At 38.9% G+C, this 19817-nt stretch overlaps 1 protein-coding gene across 2 annotated transcripts in view; it reads left to right on the top strand.

Annotated features, from left to right (window-relative positions):
- PLEKHH2 (pleckstrin homology, MyTH4 and FERM domain containing H2) overlaps nucleotides 1-19817 on the top strand; it is a 126028-nt gene that overhangs the window by 52914 nt on the left and 53297 nt on the right. For both annotated transcript variants that reach the window (XM_045077745.1, XM_045077746.1), the window contains exons 8-15: nucleotides 535-1496; nucleotides 10698-10773; nucleotides 11936-12030; nucleotides 12655-12799; nucleotides 15607-15743; nucleotides 15851-15961; nucleotides 16116-16202; nucleotides 18192-18350. In XM_045077745.1, coding sequence (XP_044933680.1) covers nucleotides 535-1496; nucleotides 10698-10773; nucleotides 11936-12030; nucleotides 12655-12799; nucleotides 15607-15743; nucleotides 15851-15961; nucleotides 16116-16202; nucleotides 18192-18350 — 1772 coding nt within the window. The remainder of the gene's footprint in view (nucleotides 1-534; nucleotides 1497-10697; nucleotides 10774-11935; nucleotides 12031-12654; nucleotides 12800-15606; nucleotides 15744-15850; nucleotides 15962-16115; nucleotides 16203-18191; nucleotides 18351-19817) is intronic.

Here is a 19817-nt window from a genome sequence, read left to right as displayed (position 1 = left end):
GGAAGGCTTTTCTGTGTTTATGTTTCTTCATGGCTTTGCATATTCCATGTATTGAAGCTTGGGAACAAAGTTTGTGTTTTTTTTTTTTAAACTATAACTTTATATTTATTATGTTTAAATTTTCTTATGATAATTTTAAAATTTAGTTGAAAGAGTGTCGTCCTTTGCTTTGCTTTAAAATAGAATTAGTGGTATCCTTTGGTGGCTGCTTTCTTTGATAGTCAGAGTTGCCCTGTTTCACATTTTGCTTCTTTCATTTTAAACCGTTGTCAGTATCCTTTTTCCCCAATGTGTTTCTTTGTAAAAAGCAGTTTAATTTCAATACTTTTCTATTGAAGTGTTAGGGCTCATATTTTACCTTAAAGCTTACAGTTTTCAAAGTGGGGTTTAAACAAGACAACTAAAAAAGGATCATGTAAATTAGCTTTAGTCATATGAAAATTCCAGTTTTTACAATGTAGTTTCATAAAGCTAACTGTACAGAAAGATTACATTATCAAAGACAACATGCTGATATGATATATATTTTTCTAGAAATGGAAATTCCAGAAAAGTCAGGCGAGAAGCAAATTCAAGAAAACAACCGGGGTCAGAGAACGTTGCCTCAAACCCCCTGTGTCCCGGAACAGAATCGGAAAACAAGAACGAGCTTTGCAACAGATGGTGGCACATCCCAGAATTCTGGAGCCCCAGGGAGCGACTGGAGTTCTGATGAGGAAGACGGGAGCAAAGGAAGGTCCAAGTGCAGATACACGTCCACCCTTTCCAGTCACACATCGGAGGAAGGGGTCCACTGTAGCAGAATGTGCAGCGAGGCATACCTGACAGCATCTGATGACAGCAGTTCTATATTTGAAGAAGAGACTTTTGGCATAAAGAGACCAGAACACAAGAAGCTGTATTCTTGGCAACAGGAGGCCCAGTGGAAAGCTCAGAACTGTCCTCTTGTAAAGGGAAATTCTGAATCAAGTAAAAAGGAGCAGGACAGTTCGTCAGATGAACTGAATAAAAAATTTCAGTCTCAGAGACTGGATTATTCATCGTCATCAAGTGAGGCCAACACCCCCAGCCCTATTTTGACCCCAGCTTTGACGCCCAAGCATCCTAACCCACTGCCTGGAAAATGTATGCAATTAGTGCCTTCATCAAACCTGCCGCCCCCAAAGTTACGGATTCCTAACGTGTTCAGCATAAGTGTGGCCCTAGCCAAAAGGCACTTAAGCCAACCACAGTTAAGTTCCGACAGGATGTTTGGTACCAACAGGAATGCCATAAGCATGATCCGACCGCTCAGACCTCAGGAAACAGACCTTGATCTGGTTGATGATGACAGTACAGAAATTTTAGAGAATATGGACACCAGTTGTGATGATGGATTATTTTCCCATGACTCCCTGGAATCCCCGTGCTCCGACGACCAGGAACCCAGTGACTCGGCCAAGAAGCTGGCGTGTGGCAAACCGCCCACCCCACCCCTGCACCGCTTTCCCTCTTGGGTAAATGAGATTGCTGTGTGCGACGCGTGCATGCTGGTTTTTAACTAACACCCATTTTCAGGTTTTACTTTACTTCTTTTTTTTTTTTTTTTTTTTTTTTTTTTTTTTAAATTTTTTATTTTTTATAAACATATATTTTTATCCCCAGGGGTACAGGTCTGTGAATCACCAGGTTTACACACTTCACAGCACTCACCAAATCACATACCCTCCCCAATGTCCATAATCCCACCCCCTTCTCCCAAACCCCCTCCCCCCAGCAACCCTCAGTTTGTTGTGAGATTAAGAGTCACTTATGGTTTGTCTCCCTCCCAATCCCATCTTGTTTCATTTATTCTTCTACCCACTTAAGCCTCCATGTTGCATCACCACTTCCTCATATCAGGGAGATCATATGATAGTTGTCTTTCTCTGCTTGACTTATTTCGCTAAGCATGATACGCTCTAGTTCCATCCATGTTGTTGCAAATGGCAAGATTTCATTTCTTTTGATGGCTGCATAGTATTCCATTGTGTATATATACCACATCTTCTTGATCCATTCATCTGTTGATGGACATCTAGGTTCTTTCCATAGTTTGGCTATTGTGGACATTGCTGCTATAAACATTCGGGTGCAAGTGTCCCTTTGGATCACTACATTTGTATCTTTAGGGTAAATACCCAATAGTGCAATTGCTGGGTCATAGGGCAGTTCTATTTTCAACATTTTGAGGAACCTCCATGCTGTTTTCCAGAGTGGCTGCACCAGCTTGCATTCCCACCAACAGTGTAGGAGGGTTCCCCTTTCTCCGCATCCTCGCCAGCATCTGTCATTTCCTGACTTGTTGATTTTAGCCATTCTGACTGGTGTGAGGTGATATCTCATTGTGGTTTTGATTTGTATTTCCCTGATGCCGAGTGATATGGAGCACTTTTTCATGTGTCTGTTGGCCATCTGGATGTCTTCTTTGCAGAAATGTCTGTTCATGTCTTCTGCCCATTTCTTGATTGGATTATTTGTTCTTTGGGTGTTGAGTTTGCTAAGTTCTTTATAGATTCTGGACACTAGTCCTTTATCTGATATGTCGTTTGCAAATATCTTCTCCCATTCTGTCAGTTGTCTTTTGATTTTGTTAACTGTTTCCTTTGCTGTGCAAAAGCTTTTGATCTTGATGAAATCCCAATAGTTCATTTTTGCCCTTGCTTCCCTTGCCTTTTGCGTTGTTCCTAGGAAGATGTTGCTGCGGCAGAGGTCGAAGAGGTTGCTGCCCGTGTTCTCCTCAAGGATTTTGATGGATTCCTTTCGTACATTGAGGTCCTTCATCCATTTTGAGTCTATTTTTGTGTGTGGTGTAAGGAAATGGTCCAATTTCATTTTTCTGCATGTGGCTGTCCAATTTTCCCAGCACCATTTATTGAAAAGGCTGTCTTTTTTCCATTGGACATTCTTTCCTGCTTTGTCGAAGATTAGTTGACCATAGATTTGAGGGTCTATTTCTGGGCTCTCTATTCTGTTCCATTGATCTATGTGTCTGTTTTTGTGCCAGTACCATGCTGTCTTGATGATGACAGCTTTGTAATAGAGCCTGAAGTCCGGAATTGTGATGCCACCAACGTTGGCTTTCTTTTTCAATATCCCTTTGGCTATTCGAGGTCTTTTCTGGTTCCATATAAATTTTAGAATTATTTGTTCCATTTCTTTGAAAAAGATGGACGGTACTTTGATAGGAATTGCATTAAATGTGTAGATTGCTTTAGGTAGCATAGACATTTTCACAATATTTATTCTTCCAATCCAGGAGCATGGAACATTTTTCCATTTCTTTGTGTCTTCCTCAATTTCTTTCATGAGTACTTTATAGTTTTCTGAGTATAGATTCTGTGTCTCTTTGGTTAGGTTTATTCCTAGGTATCTTATGGTTTTGGATGCAATTGTAAATGGGATTGACTCCTTAATATCTCTTTCTTCTGTCTTGCTGTTGGTGTAGAGAAATGCAACTGATTTCTGTGCATTGATTTTATATCCTGACACTTTACTGAATTCCTGTATAAGTTCTAGCAGTTTTGGAGTGCAGTCTTTTGGGTTTTCCACATATAGTATCATATCATCTGCGAAGAGTGATAATTTGACTTCTTCTTTGCCGATTTGGATGCCTTTAATTTCCTTTTGTTGTCTGATTGCTGAGGCTAGGACCTCTAGTACGATGTTGAATAGCAGTGGTGATAATGGACATCCCTGCCGTGTTCCTGACCTTAGCGGAAAAGCTTTCAGTTTTTCTCCATTGAGAATGATATTTGCGGTGGGTTTTTTCATAGATGGCTTTGATGATATTGAGGTATGTGCCCTCTATCCCTACACTTTGAAGAGTTTTGATCAGGAAGGGATGTTGTACTTTGTCAAATGCTTTTTCAGCATCTATTGAGAGTATCATATGGTTCTTGTTCTTACTTTTATTGATGTGTTGTATCACATTGACTGATTTGCGGATGTTGAACCAACCTTGCAGCCCTGGAATAAATCCCACTTGGTCGTGGTGAATAATCTTTTTAATGTACTGTTGAATCCTATTGGCTAGTATTTTGTTGAGTATTTTCGCATCTGTGTTCATCAAGGATATCGGTCTATAGCTCTCTTTTTTGGTGGGATCCTTGTCTGGTTTTGGGATCAAGGTGATGCTGGCCTCATAAAATGAGTTTGGAAGTTTTCCTTCCATTTCTATTTTTTGGAACAGTTTCAGGAGAATAGGAATTAGTTCTTCTTTAAATGTTTGGTAGAATTCCCCCGGGAAGCCGTCTGGCCCTGGGCTTTTGTTTGTTTGGAGATTTTTAATGACTGTTTCAATCTCCTTACTGGTTATGGGTCTGTTCAGGCTTTCTATTTCTTCCTGGTTCAGTTGTGGTAGTTTATATGTTTCTAGGAATGCATCCATTTCTTCCAGATTGTCAAATTTATTGCCGTAGAGTTGCTCATAGTATGTTCTTATAATAGTTTGTATTTCTTTGGTGTTAGTTGTGATCTCTCCTCTTTCATTCATGATTTTATTTATTTGGGTCCTTTCTCTTTTCTTTTTGATAAGTCGGGCCAGGGGTTTATCAATTTTATTAATTCTTTCAAAGAACCAGCTCCTAGTTTCGTTGATTTGTTCTATTGTTTTTTTGGTTTCTATTTCATTGATTTCTGCTCTGATCTTTATGATTTCTCTTCTCCTGCTGGGCTTAGGGTTTCTTTCTTGTTCTTTCTCCAGCTCCTTTAGGTGTAGGGTTAGGTTGTGTACCTGAGACCTTTCTTGTTTCTTGAGAAAGGCTTGTACCGCTATATATTTTCCTCTCAGGACTGCCTTTGTTGTGTCCCACAGATTTTGAACCGTTGTGTTTTCATTATCATTTGTTTCCATGATTTTTTTCAATTCTTCTTTAATTTCCCGGTTGACCCATTCATTCTTTAGAAGGATACTGTTTAGTCTCCATGTATTTGGGTTCTTTCCAAACTTCCTTTTGTGGTTGAGTTCTAGCTTTAGAGCATTGTGGTCTGAAAATATGCAGGGAATGATCCCAATCTTTTGATACCGGTTGAGTCCTGATTTAGGACCGAGGATGTGATCTATTCTGGAGAATGTTCCATGTGCACTAGAGAAGAATGTGTATTCTGTTGCTTTGGGATGAAATATTCTGAATATATCTGTGATGTCCATCTGGTCCAGTGTGTCATTTAAGGCCTTTATATCCTTGCTGATCTTTTGCCTGGATGACCTGTCCATTTCAGTGAGGGGAGTGTTAAAGTCCCCTACTATCATTGTATTATTGTTGATGTGTTTCTTTGATTTTGTTATTAATTGGTTTATATAGTTGGCTGCTCCCACATTGGGGGCATAGATATTTAAAATTGTTAAATCTTCTTGTTGGACAGACCCTTTGAGTATGATATAGTGTCCTTCCTCATCTCTTATTATAGTCTTTGGCTTAAAATCTAATTGATCTGATATAAGGATTGCCACTCCTGCTTTCTTCTGATGTCCATTAGCATGGTAAATTCTTTTCCACCCCCTCACTTTAAATCTGGAGGTGTCTTCGGGCTTAAAATGTGTTTCTTGGAGGCAACATATAGATGGGTTTTGTTTTTTTATCCATTCTGATACCCTGTGTCTTTTGACAGGGGCATTTAGCCCATTCACATTCAGGGTAACTATTGAGAGATATGAATTTAGTGCCATTGTATTGCCTGTAAGGTGACTGTTACTGTATATGGTCTCTGTTCCTTTATGATCTACCACTTGTAGGCTCTCTCTTTGCTTAGAGGACCCCTTTCAAGATTTCCTGTAGAGCTGGTTTGGTATTTGCAAATTCTTTCAGTTGTTGTTTGTCCTGGAAGCTTTTAATCTCTCCTTCTATTTTCAATGATAGCCTAGCTGGATATAGTATTCTTGGCTGCATGTTTTTTCTCGTTTAGTGCTCTGAAAATATCATGCCAGCTCTTTCTGGCCTGCCAGGTCTCTGTGGATAAGTCAGCTGCCAATCTAATATTTTTACCATTGTATGTTACAGACTTCTTTTCCCGGGCTGCTTTCAGGATTTTCTCTTTGTCATTGAGACTTGTAAATTTTATTATTAGGTGACGGGGTGTGGGCCTATTCTTATTGATTTTGAGGGGCATTCTCTGAACCTCCTGAATTTTGATGCTCGTTCCCTTTGCCATATTGGGGAAATTCTCCCCAATAATTCTCTCCAGTATACCTTCTGCTCCCCTCTCACTTTCTTCTTCTTCTGGAATCCCAATTATTCTAATGTTGTTTCGTCTTATGGTGTCACTTATCTCTCGAATTCTCCCCTCGTGGTCCAGTAGCTGTTTGTCCCTCTTTTGCTCAGCTTCTTTATTCTCTGTCATTTGGTCTTCTATATCACTAATTCTTTCTTCTGCCTCATTTATCCTAGCAGTGAGAGCCTCCATTTTTGATTGCACCTCATTAATAGCTTTTTTGATTTCAACTTGGTTAGATTTTAGTTCTTTTATTTCTCCAGAAAGGGCTTTTATATCTCTCGAGAGGGTTTCTCTAATATCTTCCATGCCTTTTTCGAGCCCGGCTAGAACTTTGAGAATTGTCATTCTGAACTCTAGATCTGACATATTACCGATGTCTGTATTGATTAGGTCCCTAGCCTTCGGTACTGCCTCTTGTTCTTTTTTTTTTTGTTTGAATTTTTACGTCTTGTCATTTTGTCCAGATAAGAGTAAATGAAGGGGCAAGTAAAATACTAAAAGGGTGGCAACAACCCCAGGAAAATATGCTTTAACCAAATTAGAAGAGATCCAAAATCGTGAGTGGGGAGAAAGGGGATAAAAAGAGGTTCAAAAAGGAAGAGAGAAAAAAGAAAAAAAAAAAAAAAAAAAAAAAAATAAAAGAAAAGAATTTTAAAAAAAGAAAACACCTAAGAAAAATGTAAAAAAAAAATATATATATATTTATATTAGATAAACTAGTAAAAAATCGTTAAAAAAGAAAAAGGTAACAGTTAAAAAAAAAAATTTTACCCGAAGGCGAGAAAAAAAAAAAAAAAAAAAAAAAAAAAAAAAAGAAAAAGAAAAAATTAAATTAACTGCAAGACTAAAAAAAATCACAGGAAAAAAGCCATGAGTTCCGTGCTTGGCTTTCTCCTCCTCTGGAATTCTGCTGCTCTCCTTGGTATTAAAACCGCACTCCTTGGTAGGTGAACTTGGTCTCGGCTGGATTTCTTGTTGATCTTCTGGGGGAGGGGCCTGTTGTAGTGATTCTCAAGTGTCTTTGCCCCAGGCGGAATTACACCGCCCTTACCCGGGGCCGGGGTGAGTAATCCGCTCGGGTTTGCTTTCAGGAGCTTTTGTTCCCTGAGCGCTTTCCGTAGAGTTCCAGAGGACGGGAATACAAATGGCGGCCTCCTGGTCTCCGGCCCGGAGGAGCCGAGAGCCCAGGGCCCCACTCCTCAGTGCGCCCTCAGAGAACAGCGCCCAGTTACTCCCGTCTGCCTGACCTCCGGCCGCGCTCCGAGCTCACCGAGCCTGCGACCGGTTCAAGGTCACCCCGAGCTGCGAGCTCACTGTCGGCTCTGTCTCTGTAGCCGGCTTTCCCGTTCCAATACCCGCAAGCTCTGCGACACTCAGACACCCCCGATCCTTCTGTGACCCTGCGGGACCTGAGGCCACGCTGACCCCGCGTGGGCTTCGCCCCGGTTTAGCCTCTGGAGCGATGTCCCTCAGCGGAACAGACTTTTAAAAGTCCCGATTTTGTGCGCGGTTGCTCCGCCGCTTGCCGGGAGCCGGCCCCTCCCCCCGGGCTCTATCTTCCCGTCGCTTTGGATTCACTTCTCCGCCGGTCCTACCTTTCAGAAAGTGGTTGATTTTCTGTTTCCAGAATTGCTGTTCTTCTTCTCTTCGATCTGCCGATGGATTTTCAGGTGTTTGCAATCTTTAGATAAGCTATCTAGCTGATCTCCGGCTAGCTGAAGCAGTCTCAGCTTGCTACTTCTCCGCCATCTTGACTCCTTTACTTTACTTCTTTTCTTGTTTTTTTTTTTTTAACGATCCAGATTGTTCTGAAACATCTCACTTTTCAGAATACTGTTTCCCCTCCTTTTTTCACACTGAGTTGTGTGTCAATGGAGAAATAAGAAAAAGTGAAGACATGTGGGAGATCAAAATATTACTTTTATTACTGAGAAAACTGATTTTAGAGAAATCAGGGCAGATGAGCTTTCCAATACTGAACTTGGAATTCTCTAGATTTATAAGCCCAGTCCCAGGTAGCCCTGGACCTCCAGAGGCTTCTTCAGGGGAGGGTCACCTCTCCAAAGTAGCTTGCAGCCCAGAGAAAGAACAAGTGGTATTTCCTGAGCTATTACTTCTCCAGAGAAAGGAGAGAGACAGGTGGCTGTCCACTTTTTCCTTCTAAGCTTGCCAGTCACGTTAAGCCATTCCTCCTCCTTGGGAGGGAGAAATGAATGGTTGGAGAGGAATCCGGAATGTTACTGGAGTTCCCTCCCCCGGAAGGAAACATCAAGGGTGTGGAAGAAGGGTTCCTCCTACCTGTGTAATACTTTGGGCAAATTCGGAACTAGGATACTTAACTCTTGGTGGTCATTAGTTTTTGAACTTAATCATTACTTGATTAACTTTAAGAGAAATTTAACTTTTCTCTTCATGAGCTTATAAATCCATTGCTTTAACCAAAAGTATCTTACTGTGTATCTAGAATAGATTGAAATTTCTTCCATTGAAAACACTGAATATTAATACAATAGGTAAACCACCATTGTGTGATTCTTTATAGAAATATCTATATCACTCAATTTTAAAAGTCATTCTTATCTTTGAAACAAATTATCTGTCTTGCAGATTTAACTTCTCCTTCACATATTGACGTAGTTTAAATTTAGGCCTCCAGAGAAGCATTAGGGTTGCAGGATTTTGAGGGTTTGGGGATCACATTCCATTGTTATTATTTATTTAGTGACCAATGTGATTTTAAGAAAATTAAGGTAGCCAAGTTTTCCTACTGTAAATTCAGACCTTAAGATGTATCTGCTCTTACTTACTTTCAAAAGAACATTTCTTTCTGGGGCCTACATGAAACCGTCTGCAGTTCATTATTAAACTCTGGATAGCACATAAAAAAGTAGACATTATTGGCATGTGAATCGCTGGAATTTCAATTATGTTATCCTTTAGGCAGTGAGGATTTGAAATTTTTGCTTCTTTTATTATGTTGAGATTTTCAGAGATTTAGGTTAGGTTTTTCAAGTTCGTTTTATTTGGCAAACCATTTTCCTCCTCTGTTGCCTTTCTCTCTTCAATTTGTCTTCTGAAGCTATTCAATCCTGAAAAAGTAGTATTGCTTTTCAAAAGCCTAGTAGCAGGCTGGCCAAGTTTGAGGTTTTATTTTGGTATTTGTTAGGTATTTTCAGGTTTCAAGAAAAAGAGACGTATTCCAGTTACCTCAATTTATGAGGGTTCATTTTAAGGATTTTTAAGAGGTTATTTGAGGGCATAGCCCATCCTTAACAGAATTGGAATATCTTTCAAAATACAATAGTCACCGTAGTGGGAAAACGTGAGGATTCAGCAGCACCTCTAATTGTCAACTCCTTAGAACAGGTGACATCCAGTGTCCCTGGACCCGTGGCTTAGCCTCACCTCTCCTGTCTGCAGTGACTCTGCTTGTCTCACTACTGCTAACTCATCTCCTTCACTCCGTCATGCTTTCAGCGGCCTCTCCTGCTTTCTCCCGTGTTTACGTATCTTCCTGTTCCACCGGCTCTACTGTTCATCTCTGCGTGCGTATCTCACAACCCCGTTCGCAAAGAAACGGCATCTGGTTCATTCACTCAGCCGCTCTTCAAATGAAAAGGTCTCAGACAATGAGGATCCCATGCCCGTTACCTCGCAGGCCACTGGCTGGCACAGTCCTGAAGAGGACTGCCTTAACCACCTGGTATGCCCTGTCCAGGCAACTGTGTCCAGTTAGATGCAGTAGAGAATTCAGGACATGATGATTATGTATTAAGAACTACCTGGAATCCCTTTTCTTGCAGAGGGCAGGGCTAATAACCTTTCCAATACCCATTTCAGAGATTTCTTTCAAAGAAGAGAAAAGAAGTAAGAAAATATTATAAATTCCATTGCCATTCTCAAATTCATTTTTTATTTGGCCTCCGTTTTTCCTTCTACTTCACTGAAATGTACATTGAAATAAGGAGTTGATAGCACTTAATGCTACTCTGTGATTTCTGACTTCCAGATTTCTCTCCTCTCTTTCACCGTATTCTAGAAGAGTAGGATATTAAAGGTATTGTTTATGTGTAGTCAATGATTGTGAGTGGTATCTAACCTCATATTACAGCCATTCAAGGTCTTATGCTTTTTTTTTTCTCTTTAATCCTGTCTAGAATGGTAGGATACTAAAGGTGGTGTTTATGAGCAGTCAGTGATTATAAGTTTTCTCTTACTTTTTTTCTATCTCTTCAAAAGAACGTAAAATACCAAGCAAAAACTAGGGAACAAAGATAAATAATGGAATGACTAATGGATGGAAAATGTCTGCAGTGCTGTCCACGATGGCATATTTGAGTTGGCACTGATGATAATTTTATAATAATGCTCCGCTCTGGTGTATATTAAATGAAGAACATGTGTATTGAAAGTAATCATTTCTTTGCTTTAAACATCCAGTGTAAATCTCTCTTTCACATTAGGAGAGCAGAATTTATGCTGTAGCCAAATCAGGTATTCGAATGTCTGAGGCCTTCAATATGGAGAATGTTAATAAAAGTAAGTGATTTTGCATACGTAGAAACAGAAAGTGGAATGCTGGTGACTAGGGGCTGGGTGGGGGTGGGGAGGGGATGTCATTGTTTAATGGGTATAGAGTTTCAGATTTGCAAGATAAAAGAGTTCTGGAGACCTGATTCATAACAGTGTGCATATAATTACCACTAACTGAACTGCACATTTGGAAATGGTTAAGGTGATAAATTTTATGTTATGTGTTTCTTACTACAGTAAAACTTGTTTCAAAAAATAAGTGATGTTGTATTGCCATTTCACTAGCCAGCAACTTCCTAAACGTCTAAGCTCATTGGAGTAGATAGAATTATGCAAAACTTTTAGAAAATGATTTCTAAGGTTGCCAATTTACATTTAAAGTTGAAATTCACTGTTATCCAATATAGGGGCACAACCACCTATGTTCAACTAGAAGCTGTGGAGTTTCAGCTGTTTAAAACCGCAAAAATATGTCTCTATGTCCTTTTTTTCAGAGTTTAAAACACATCCCTTCTTTCTTTCGTCAAAAAATTTTTGAAGAAGCAGATGCATTCCCATTATACAAAGTAAAACCAAACAACAGTGAACAGCATCTGGAATAAAAAGAGAAATTTTCCAACGGTTCCTTCTCCTTCTCCTAGCCCCCTCCCTATCCAACACTAAACCAAATCTTAGAGGCAATCATTGATGTTCTATTTCTTCAAAGTGATCTTCTGTTCTTACCATTGGGGAAATTATATTTTAAGCTTTCAACATGAGGTTCACCTGATAAAGTCTTAAGCATGCTGGTGTTTTAACACCTTATCACTATTAGAATTATGAGGAATCGGAGAATATCTTCATAGGATAGTGGTCGCTGAATTAGCAGGTGCTTATGCTATTTCTGCTCAGCCGAGCAGAAATAAAAGCTATGCCGAAGAAATAAAAGCTATGATCCTTACTCTCAAAGAACTTACAGTCTAGTTGGGGAAGTAGCACATGTAAGGCAATAATGAGCCATGGACAAGAGTGCATGTTTCTTACGGCAGACCATAGAACAGTCCTGCGTGTTCATCCAACTTCTCTTTAACTGGAAATTTTGCTAGCTCACATCCATAAGAAATAGACCTAAGTGCTAGAGAGAAGGTGTTGTTGTTGTTGTTTTAAATCACTTTGTTTCCTGTTTCAGATTCTGTTGCTCTGCTGTCCTATACCACATCAGGACTCTATACCTCTCTGATATACAAGAATATGACAACTCCAGTGTATACAACTTTGAAGGGGGTAAGTCATTACTGATACTGCTGAGCATGTGGCTCTCTTCATGGTGGACCGGGAAAACTGTTTATTCAAGCTCTGGGTTCCATTCTTGACATTTTACTCTGACTTTCCCTTTATAGGGAGTTGTAGACGTTCACACTAATATATCATAAAAAGAGAAGAAATGGAAAGATCTAGAGAAGATATTTACATTTCTCAGAGTTTTAGAAGTCTGGGCCCATTTTTATTATACCCCATGTGCTTTTCCACAGCCTTCCCCACCCCGGTGGTTAATTGTTTAAAGGAAATATCACTATTAATGATGTAGCAAAGATTCCTAATTTGGAAAGATTTTTCTGTCACTGCCAGGGTTCCCTTCCCTTGCTTGAAGTACTTAATTACTTAAAACAATACTTAAAATAAGTATTGTTAAGTATTAACAGCCTTATGTTTTCAGGAAACTTTTATATTTGACAAATGCCTTGCTAATGAGAATTTGGGATTTAACAACATGACTTTGATAATGCCAAAATATATTCTTGTATTCAAAAAAAATCTTATTCCATGTCTTCTGCTAAAGCATTTCATATCTAAAAAGAGAGGTGACTTTAGAGATGGACACTTCTAGGCTGTCGTCCTTTTCTTTAGAAGGCAACACAAATAAGCAGCAGCCCGTTCCTGGATGACTCCTCTGGGTCAGAGGAAGAAGATAGCTCCAGATCCAGCTCCCGGACTTCAGAGTCAGACACGCGCAACCGGAGTGGACCAGGCAGCCCCAGAGCCATGAAACGCGGTGAGGCAAAGTCTCAGGCATATGAGACAACTCCATGTAATTCAGGATATTTAATAGGAATTTTATCTCCATAATAGGACTTTTTAAAAACAATCGAAGTACTTGTTTTTACCTGAAGTGAGAAGAGAATTAGCCAGGACTAAGATGCTTATATTTTAATTCTTTCTGTGATTCCACCCAAGCCACATGATCTTTTTATTTTAACCTTATCTCTAAGAGAGCAATCAATTTATTATGGGAATAGAGTGCAATAACTGGCCAAAACAAGGTTTCTCTTTTATAGTTAGTGTGTGGCATTTTGGATAATTTATGGGATGGACTTATTTCAGCTCAATTTGTTATGCTAAGTGGCAGAAAATATATCTAAAAACTTGGTGGTTAATGTGATTCTAGGATGGAAATGAAAACTTTACTTTGGGCATGTCTAAGAGTTTTAGTGGATTTTGAAGAAATATTTGGTATAGGTATAGGTGACAGAGAGACATAATCACACTAAACGACACCTGTATTTTATGAAAGCCTTTAATACAGTGTGCTCTATAGGTTTTCAAATTATGTTCCGTGGAACTCCTAGGTAATTCCCTCAGCTTCTGGAGCTGCTCAACTTTGATAGGCTTAGTATTTTGGGCTTCCACCAGCCTCTTTACTTCTACCTTGACCCCCAAAAGCAGTATCAGGTTACATCACACTATTGCTCAAAATACTGCAAAGACTCATAACGGTTATAAGGTGTTCTGTGTCTCTCATGTCTTCGATCTCATATCCTTTCTCCTTCCTTGCTCAGCTCAAGTCACACCAACCCTCTTGCTGTTCCTGAAATGTGCCAGCATGCTTTGATTTCAGGACCTCCACACTGATTGTTTCCTCTATCTGGTATTCTTTCCCCCCAATGACTATCAGGCTAACTCTGGCACCTGCTACAGTGCTTTGCTCAAACACTGTCTTCTCAGTGAGATCCATCCTGAGCATACCATTCAAATTGCAATCCCTTGCTCTACTCCAATCACTTTTAATTCCCTCTAGTCTGCTCTATGTTATATCTTTTCCTAGCACTTACTGCCAATATTTTGTCTGTCTCTATTCTGTCTCTGACTAGAATCTATGTCCAATGAAGGCAGAAATTTTTCTTTTGTCGTCCGCTCTGTCCCTAGCACCTAGGGGAGTGCCTAGCACACTGGCCCTGGGGCTGACCACCTGAGATTTGCCTGGCTGTTTTACTTTGAACAAATGTTTTGATTTAATCTCTGGACCTTAGTCTCCTTAGAGAATGAAGGCATTAATCAAGATGATCTCTGAGGTCCCTTATAAATCTAAATTTTTATTGTTCTATGAAAAATAAAGACATTATTGTCATGACTGTTACTTGTCTTAGTCAAATAAACAATAATAATGATATAGTGACGTCCTAACAAGTCCCTTAAATGTTAATAAACACTTTAAAAAATTGTCAGATACTGCAATGAATAATGATTTAAAGTCCTTGATTTTATTATATTGAAAATCTCCAATTGTAGGGACCCTGCAAATGTGGCTTGCAACCTGCAAGTAATTTTCTTAAAAAAAGCAAATGAATTATTGTGGAAATGTTCCCTTGAATTTTACTTTGTAACTGCTAGCAAATGAAATAGTTTGTTTATATCTTTAAGTCTTATTTCTTTTCTTTTACAAAAAGATTTAAAAATTTTTTATAAACTGGTAATATTCAACTTATATGGAAAATACTACTGATGCTGATACTGATACTAATACTTCTTTTGGATGTGAATTACTTTAAAAGTGATTACAGGGGCGCTTGGGTGGCTCAGTGGGTTAAAGCCTCTGCCTTCAGCTTGGATCATGATCCCAGAGTCCTGGGATCTCTGCTCAGCAGGAAGCCTGCCTCCTCCTCTCTCTCTCTGCCTGCCTCTCTGCCTGCTTGTGATCTCTATCTGTCAAATAAATAAATAAAATATTTTTTAAAAAATGACTACAAAAACTAAGTGGTTTAAAATGTAATTGTAGGGACGCCTGGGTGGCTCAGTTGGTTGGACGACTGCCTTCAGCTCAGGTCATGATCCCGGAATCCCGGGATCGAGTCCCGCATCAGGCTCCCAGCTCCATGGAGAGTCTGCTTCTCCCTCTGACCTTCTCCTCGCTCATGCTCTCTCTCACTGTCTCTCTCTCAAGTAAATAAATAAAATCTTTAAAAAAAAAATGTAATTGTAGGAGTGCCTGGTTGTCTGTCAGTTAAGCATCTGCCTTGAGCTCAGGTCTTGATCCTGGGGTCCTGGGATTGAGCCCCACATAGGCTCCCTGCTTGGTGGGGAGCCTGCTTCTCCCTCTCCCACTCCCCTCCTTGTGCTCTCTCTCTCTGTGTCAAAATAAATAAATAAAATCTTTCTAAAAAATAAAATGTGTTTGTACAAATCTTGATAAATTAAAATCAAACATTTGTTTGCCTGTATATATGTAATACATACAATGTAAGTATGTGAATATACATTTTTAATCCTTAATGAAAGATACATCAGTATCCTTGCATATATCTTATATATGTATATATATGTTGCACAGTTTATGTAAAATTTGCTGTGCCTATAATCATACCAACATGTTCATGTTCCTGTGACTTCCTTGAAGGTTTATATCATAATCCTTTAGTTCTGTTTTCTGCTTTAAAATTTCTTTATGGCAAAGATATGAGAATAAATCTAGTCTAGGAAGGCTTGTGATTTTGGAATAGCTATATTCCTTAGGAGAACTCACAGCTAGCATTTGGGCCACCTTATTATTAAATATTGACTTAATTTATTTCTTTATTCATCTAGGTGTGTCTCTGTCTTCAGTGGCTTCTGAAAGTGATTATGCCATTCCCCCAGATGCTTACTCCACAGACACAGAATACTCCCAGCCAGAGCAGAAGCTCCCTAAAACCTGCTCATCATCCAGTGATAACGGGAAAAATGTAAACACTGAATCAGTTTTTTTTTTAAAGAAAGAAAATAGTAATGAATCTTGTTAGTTTGAGGCTCCAAAGGGAAACTTAAATTTTTAAAATTTCTTTTTAATTAGGAACCACTGGAAAAATCTGGCTACTTATTAAAAATGAGTGGTAGAGTCAAGACTTGGAAGAGGAGGTGGTTTGTTCTTAAAGGTGGTGAATTACTTTACTATAAATCTCCGGTGAGTGGGAAGTGCTTGCTTTTTAGAATTGACTTCCTCAAACTCCTGGTTGATTTTCTTCCCTGTAATGCAATTAATGATACAAAGCATTTCTTACTACTACTGTTAACAGGTAATCAATCACTCTTCCTTCGGTTTTCTTCCTTTCCTACAGAGTGATGTAATTAGAAAACCCCAGGGCCATATTGAACTTAGTGCATCCTGCGGCATTTTAAGAGGAGATAACAAACAAACAGTTCAGGTACTTTTTTTTTAACCTTTTTTTTAAAATTTTTCTTTTTTGTATCATGCAAAACTCAGTTCTTAATGATCCAAGCTAACAGAAAGGAGATTGGATGATTCAGTGTTTCTTTATTCGTTTTGTGTTAAGTGTAGTGCCTCAAAAAACATGTGAAACCCTAGACCTTCTCAGTTAAAAATATAACATCAGTTGGGTTTATGTTGAGTACCTGTCCACAGCACCTCCTTTGCCCTTTATCCCTACACGCTTCTTTCCCTCTACCTGATCTCACAGCTCTCCCAGCTCTCAAACTGTCTAGCTATTTTAGGGAAGGCTTATATGAGAAATGAATTCCCAATATTATTAGTTTTATGTTCTGCTAACTTCAGGAGAGCTTGCATTTTGATATAGAACCAGAAAATGGCATTTCTTCTATGAACTTCAGCTGCTATAACAACAGTGGGAAACCACAAGTGGGAAGAATATTGGTCACACCCTAGACATAGTTGCTGCCCATTAACCCACACAATAAGGCCAGTCTTGCTAGAAGCCTACTAAATGTAAAACATACACTCTTGAGATAGTTTGATAAATGTGATTGAAATTCAGATACTTTATTTCTGAAATACCTTCAATAAATACTATATTCTTATCTTGCTCCTTTGGAGAGTGGAATAAGCCTCATTTTCAATGTTTTCTGGGGATAATAACCTGAAAACTGCCCAAAAACGTAGAAGGGAGAATCGGGAAAAATTTCATCTTGAAGCAAAGCAGATAAGAATCTGGGTGGCACAGTCAGTTAAAGCAGTCAAATCTTGGTTTTGGCTCAGGTCATGATCTCAGGGTCCTGGGATTGAGCCCCACATCAGGGTCCAAGCTCAGCGTGGAGTCGGCTTAAGATTCTCTTCTTCCTTGGGATGCCTGGGTGGCTCAGTTGGTTAAGCAGCTGCCTTTGGCTCAGGTCATGATCCCAGTGTCCTGGGATCGAGTCCCGCGTTGGGCTCCCTGCTGAGCAAGGAGCCTGCTTCTCCCTCTGCCTCTGCCTGCCATTCTGTCTGCCTGTGCTCGCTCTCTCCCCCTCTCTCTCTCTGATAAATGGATAAAATCTTTAAAAAAAAAAAAAAAAGATTCTCTTCTTCCTCTGCCCGTTCCCCTCCATGTATACGCTTTCTGTCTCTCCTTTTCTCTCTCGACCTCTAAAATAAATAAATACATAAAATCTTAAAAAAAAAAAAAAAAGAATCAGCTACAAGCTTCTGAAATATTTGAAAATTTTCAAATGTGGTTAATTTAAGACTGAGAAATTGTGAGTTCGTAATATCTTATATGTTATAAGAATTGCTCTTCTTCCAAACACTTCTTCTTGTTTTAGTTATAATTGATTTCTTCACTTCTATAACAAATAACTCTTTGTTTGCTAAAAAATATCTTATTACAACCTCCAGTCATGCTGCTGCTCACTTCAACAGGCAGGAACCTGTAGCACATTTAAGGGAGAAAAAGAAATGGTAATGATTAGATGAGATAAAAAACCATGACTCAAAAGCTTAATACTCTGAGGCTCCTCGGTGGCTCAGTGGGTTAAGCCTCTGCCTTCGGCTCAGGTCATGATCCCAGGGTCCTGGGATCAAGCCCCACATCGGGCTCTCTGCTCCGTGGAGAGCCTGCTTCCTCCTCTCTCTCTGCCTGCCTCTCTGCCTACTTGTGATCTCTCTCTGTCAAATAAATAAATAAAATCTTTAAAAAAAAAAAAAGCTTAATACTCTGAAAATTTTTAAAGTAAATGGAAGTGAAAAAATTATTTCAGCACCAAGTTAATTATTGTAATTCTCACAAAGTGGTGAAACTACTCTAAATTATGTATGCAATCATTTATTTAGCAACTAGGATTCAAGGTATGGCATGTTTGTTTCTATGGTAATTAATGATGTTTTTAGACTAGACAGAGAACTGCTAATAATCCGAAATCTTCAGAGTTTCCGTTCCTATCTCTTTCTCATCCCATTTTAGTTGACCACTGAAAAACACACATACTATCTGACCGCAGATTCTCCCAATATATTAGAAGAATGGATTAAAGTGTTACAGAATGTTCTTCGAGTACAAGCTGCCAGCCCTCTTTTTCTGCAGCCTGAGGGCAAACCAACGGTGAAGGGATTGCTCACCAAGGTAAGACCTTTATGTGCATAGCAGTGTCTGAGGCAACTGGGGAGGTAGCCCCACGATCAGAAGTGGGTGTCAGAGAATATGTGTATTTATATTGTCTTGGGTGGGAAGTGTGTTTTACTTTGGATACCAAATGTTCTTACCATCAAAAATTTCCTAACCAAGGGCACCTGGGTGGCTCAGTGGGTTAAAGCCTCTGCCTTCGGCTCAGGTCATGATCCCAGGGTCCTGGGATCGAGCCCCGCATCGGGCTCTCTGCTCAGTAGGGAGCCTGCTTCCTCTTCTCTCTCTGCCTGCCTCTCTGCCTACTTGTGATCTCTGTTTGTCAAATAAATAAATAAAATCTTAAAAAAAAAAAAATTCGTAACCAGAATTTTTAAAAGGAGGTTGAAAAGCTTGGGTAAGTGTTTGAAACATGTGAAAAACAAGCTTTTCCTTGTTAGTAAGTAAAGGATAAATATCAGTGGGGGAAAAAGAAGAAAGGACACACTGGGAAAGAAGTAGAGTTGGTAGACCTAAAAAATACAAGCGATATTTTAAAAAATCTGGCCAATTGGGTAGCTCAGTTGGTTTGGTGTCTGACTCTTGATTTCAGCTTGGGTCTTGATCTCAGGGTCGTGAGTTCAAGCCCAATGTTGGGCTCCACATTGGGCATGGAGTTTACTTTAAAAAAAATTAAGTAAATAAAATGCAGATCTTAAGTATAGAGTTTGGTGGGTTTTGACAGATATTTGCTATCAGTCTATCAACATTTAGAACATTTCAATTGCCCCAGAAAGATTACTTGCATGGCATAGTTTACAATGAAGAAAAATTGGCATCAACTTAAATGTAGAGTAAGGGATAGTTTAAACAAGTATATATAATCAGATAATGATTTACTATACAGCCATTTTAAATAAAAGAATATTTAGTGCTTAGAAATATGTTATGATGCATTGTTAGTTGATAAAGTAGACAGCATTATTATATTATTATCCCATTTTATTATATATGTATAGAAAAATGTCTGAATATGAAATATGCCAAGATATATTATAACTCTGATTTCATTCTTGCTTAATTCAGTTTTCTCATTTTTTTAGAATGAGGAAGAATTGATTTATGCTAAGATAAATATTATTTTTAAATTTAAAAAGTCCTATTGATCACTTTAAGAAAAATATAATAAAACATTCACACATAAGTTATCACACACAAAAATAACCTCTAAATAATCATTCATCATTCATGTGCCTTGTTTATGTAAGAAGTTAAAAATTTAGATTTAGACAAGCTATGTCACCATGTAATTTATACTTAGCATGAATATGGGAACATATTGACCAGCTCCACCTAAAGTAAGAGAAAAATTTCACCAATATATTCAACAAAGAATTGAACTGTGTTTTTTCCAAAATGTTACATTACCAGGAAAATGTTTTTTCAGTTACCAGTGACTTAGAGACTCCCTGGTATTATGCAAATATA

The sequence above is a fragment of the Mustela putorius genome, unplaced genomic scaffold (assembly GCF_011764305.1).
Source record: "Mustela putorius furo isolate JIRA1106 unplaced genomic scaffold, ASM1176430v1.1 tig00000224_pilon_pilon_pilon, whole genome shotgun sequence".
Lineage (NCBI taxonomy): Eukaryota > Metazoa > Chordata > Mammalia > Carnivora > Mustelidae > Mustela > Mustela putorius.
The sequence above is the reverse complement of the archived record's forward strand: the minus strand, read 5'-3'. Positions and strand labels throughout refer to the sequence as shown.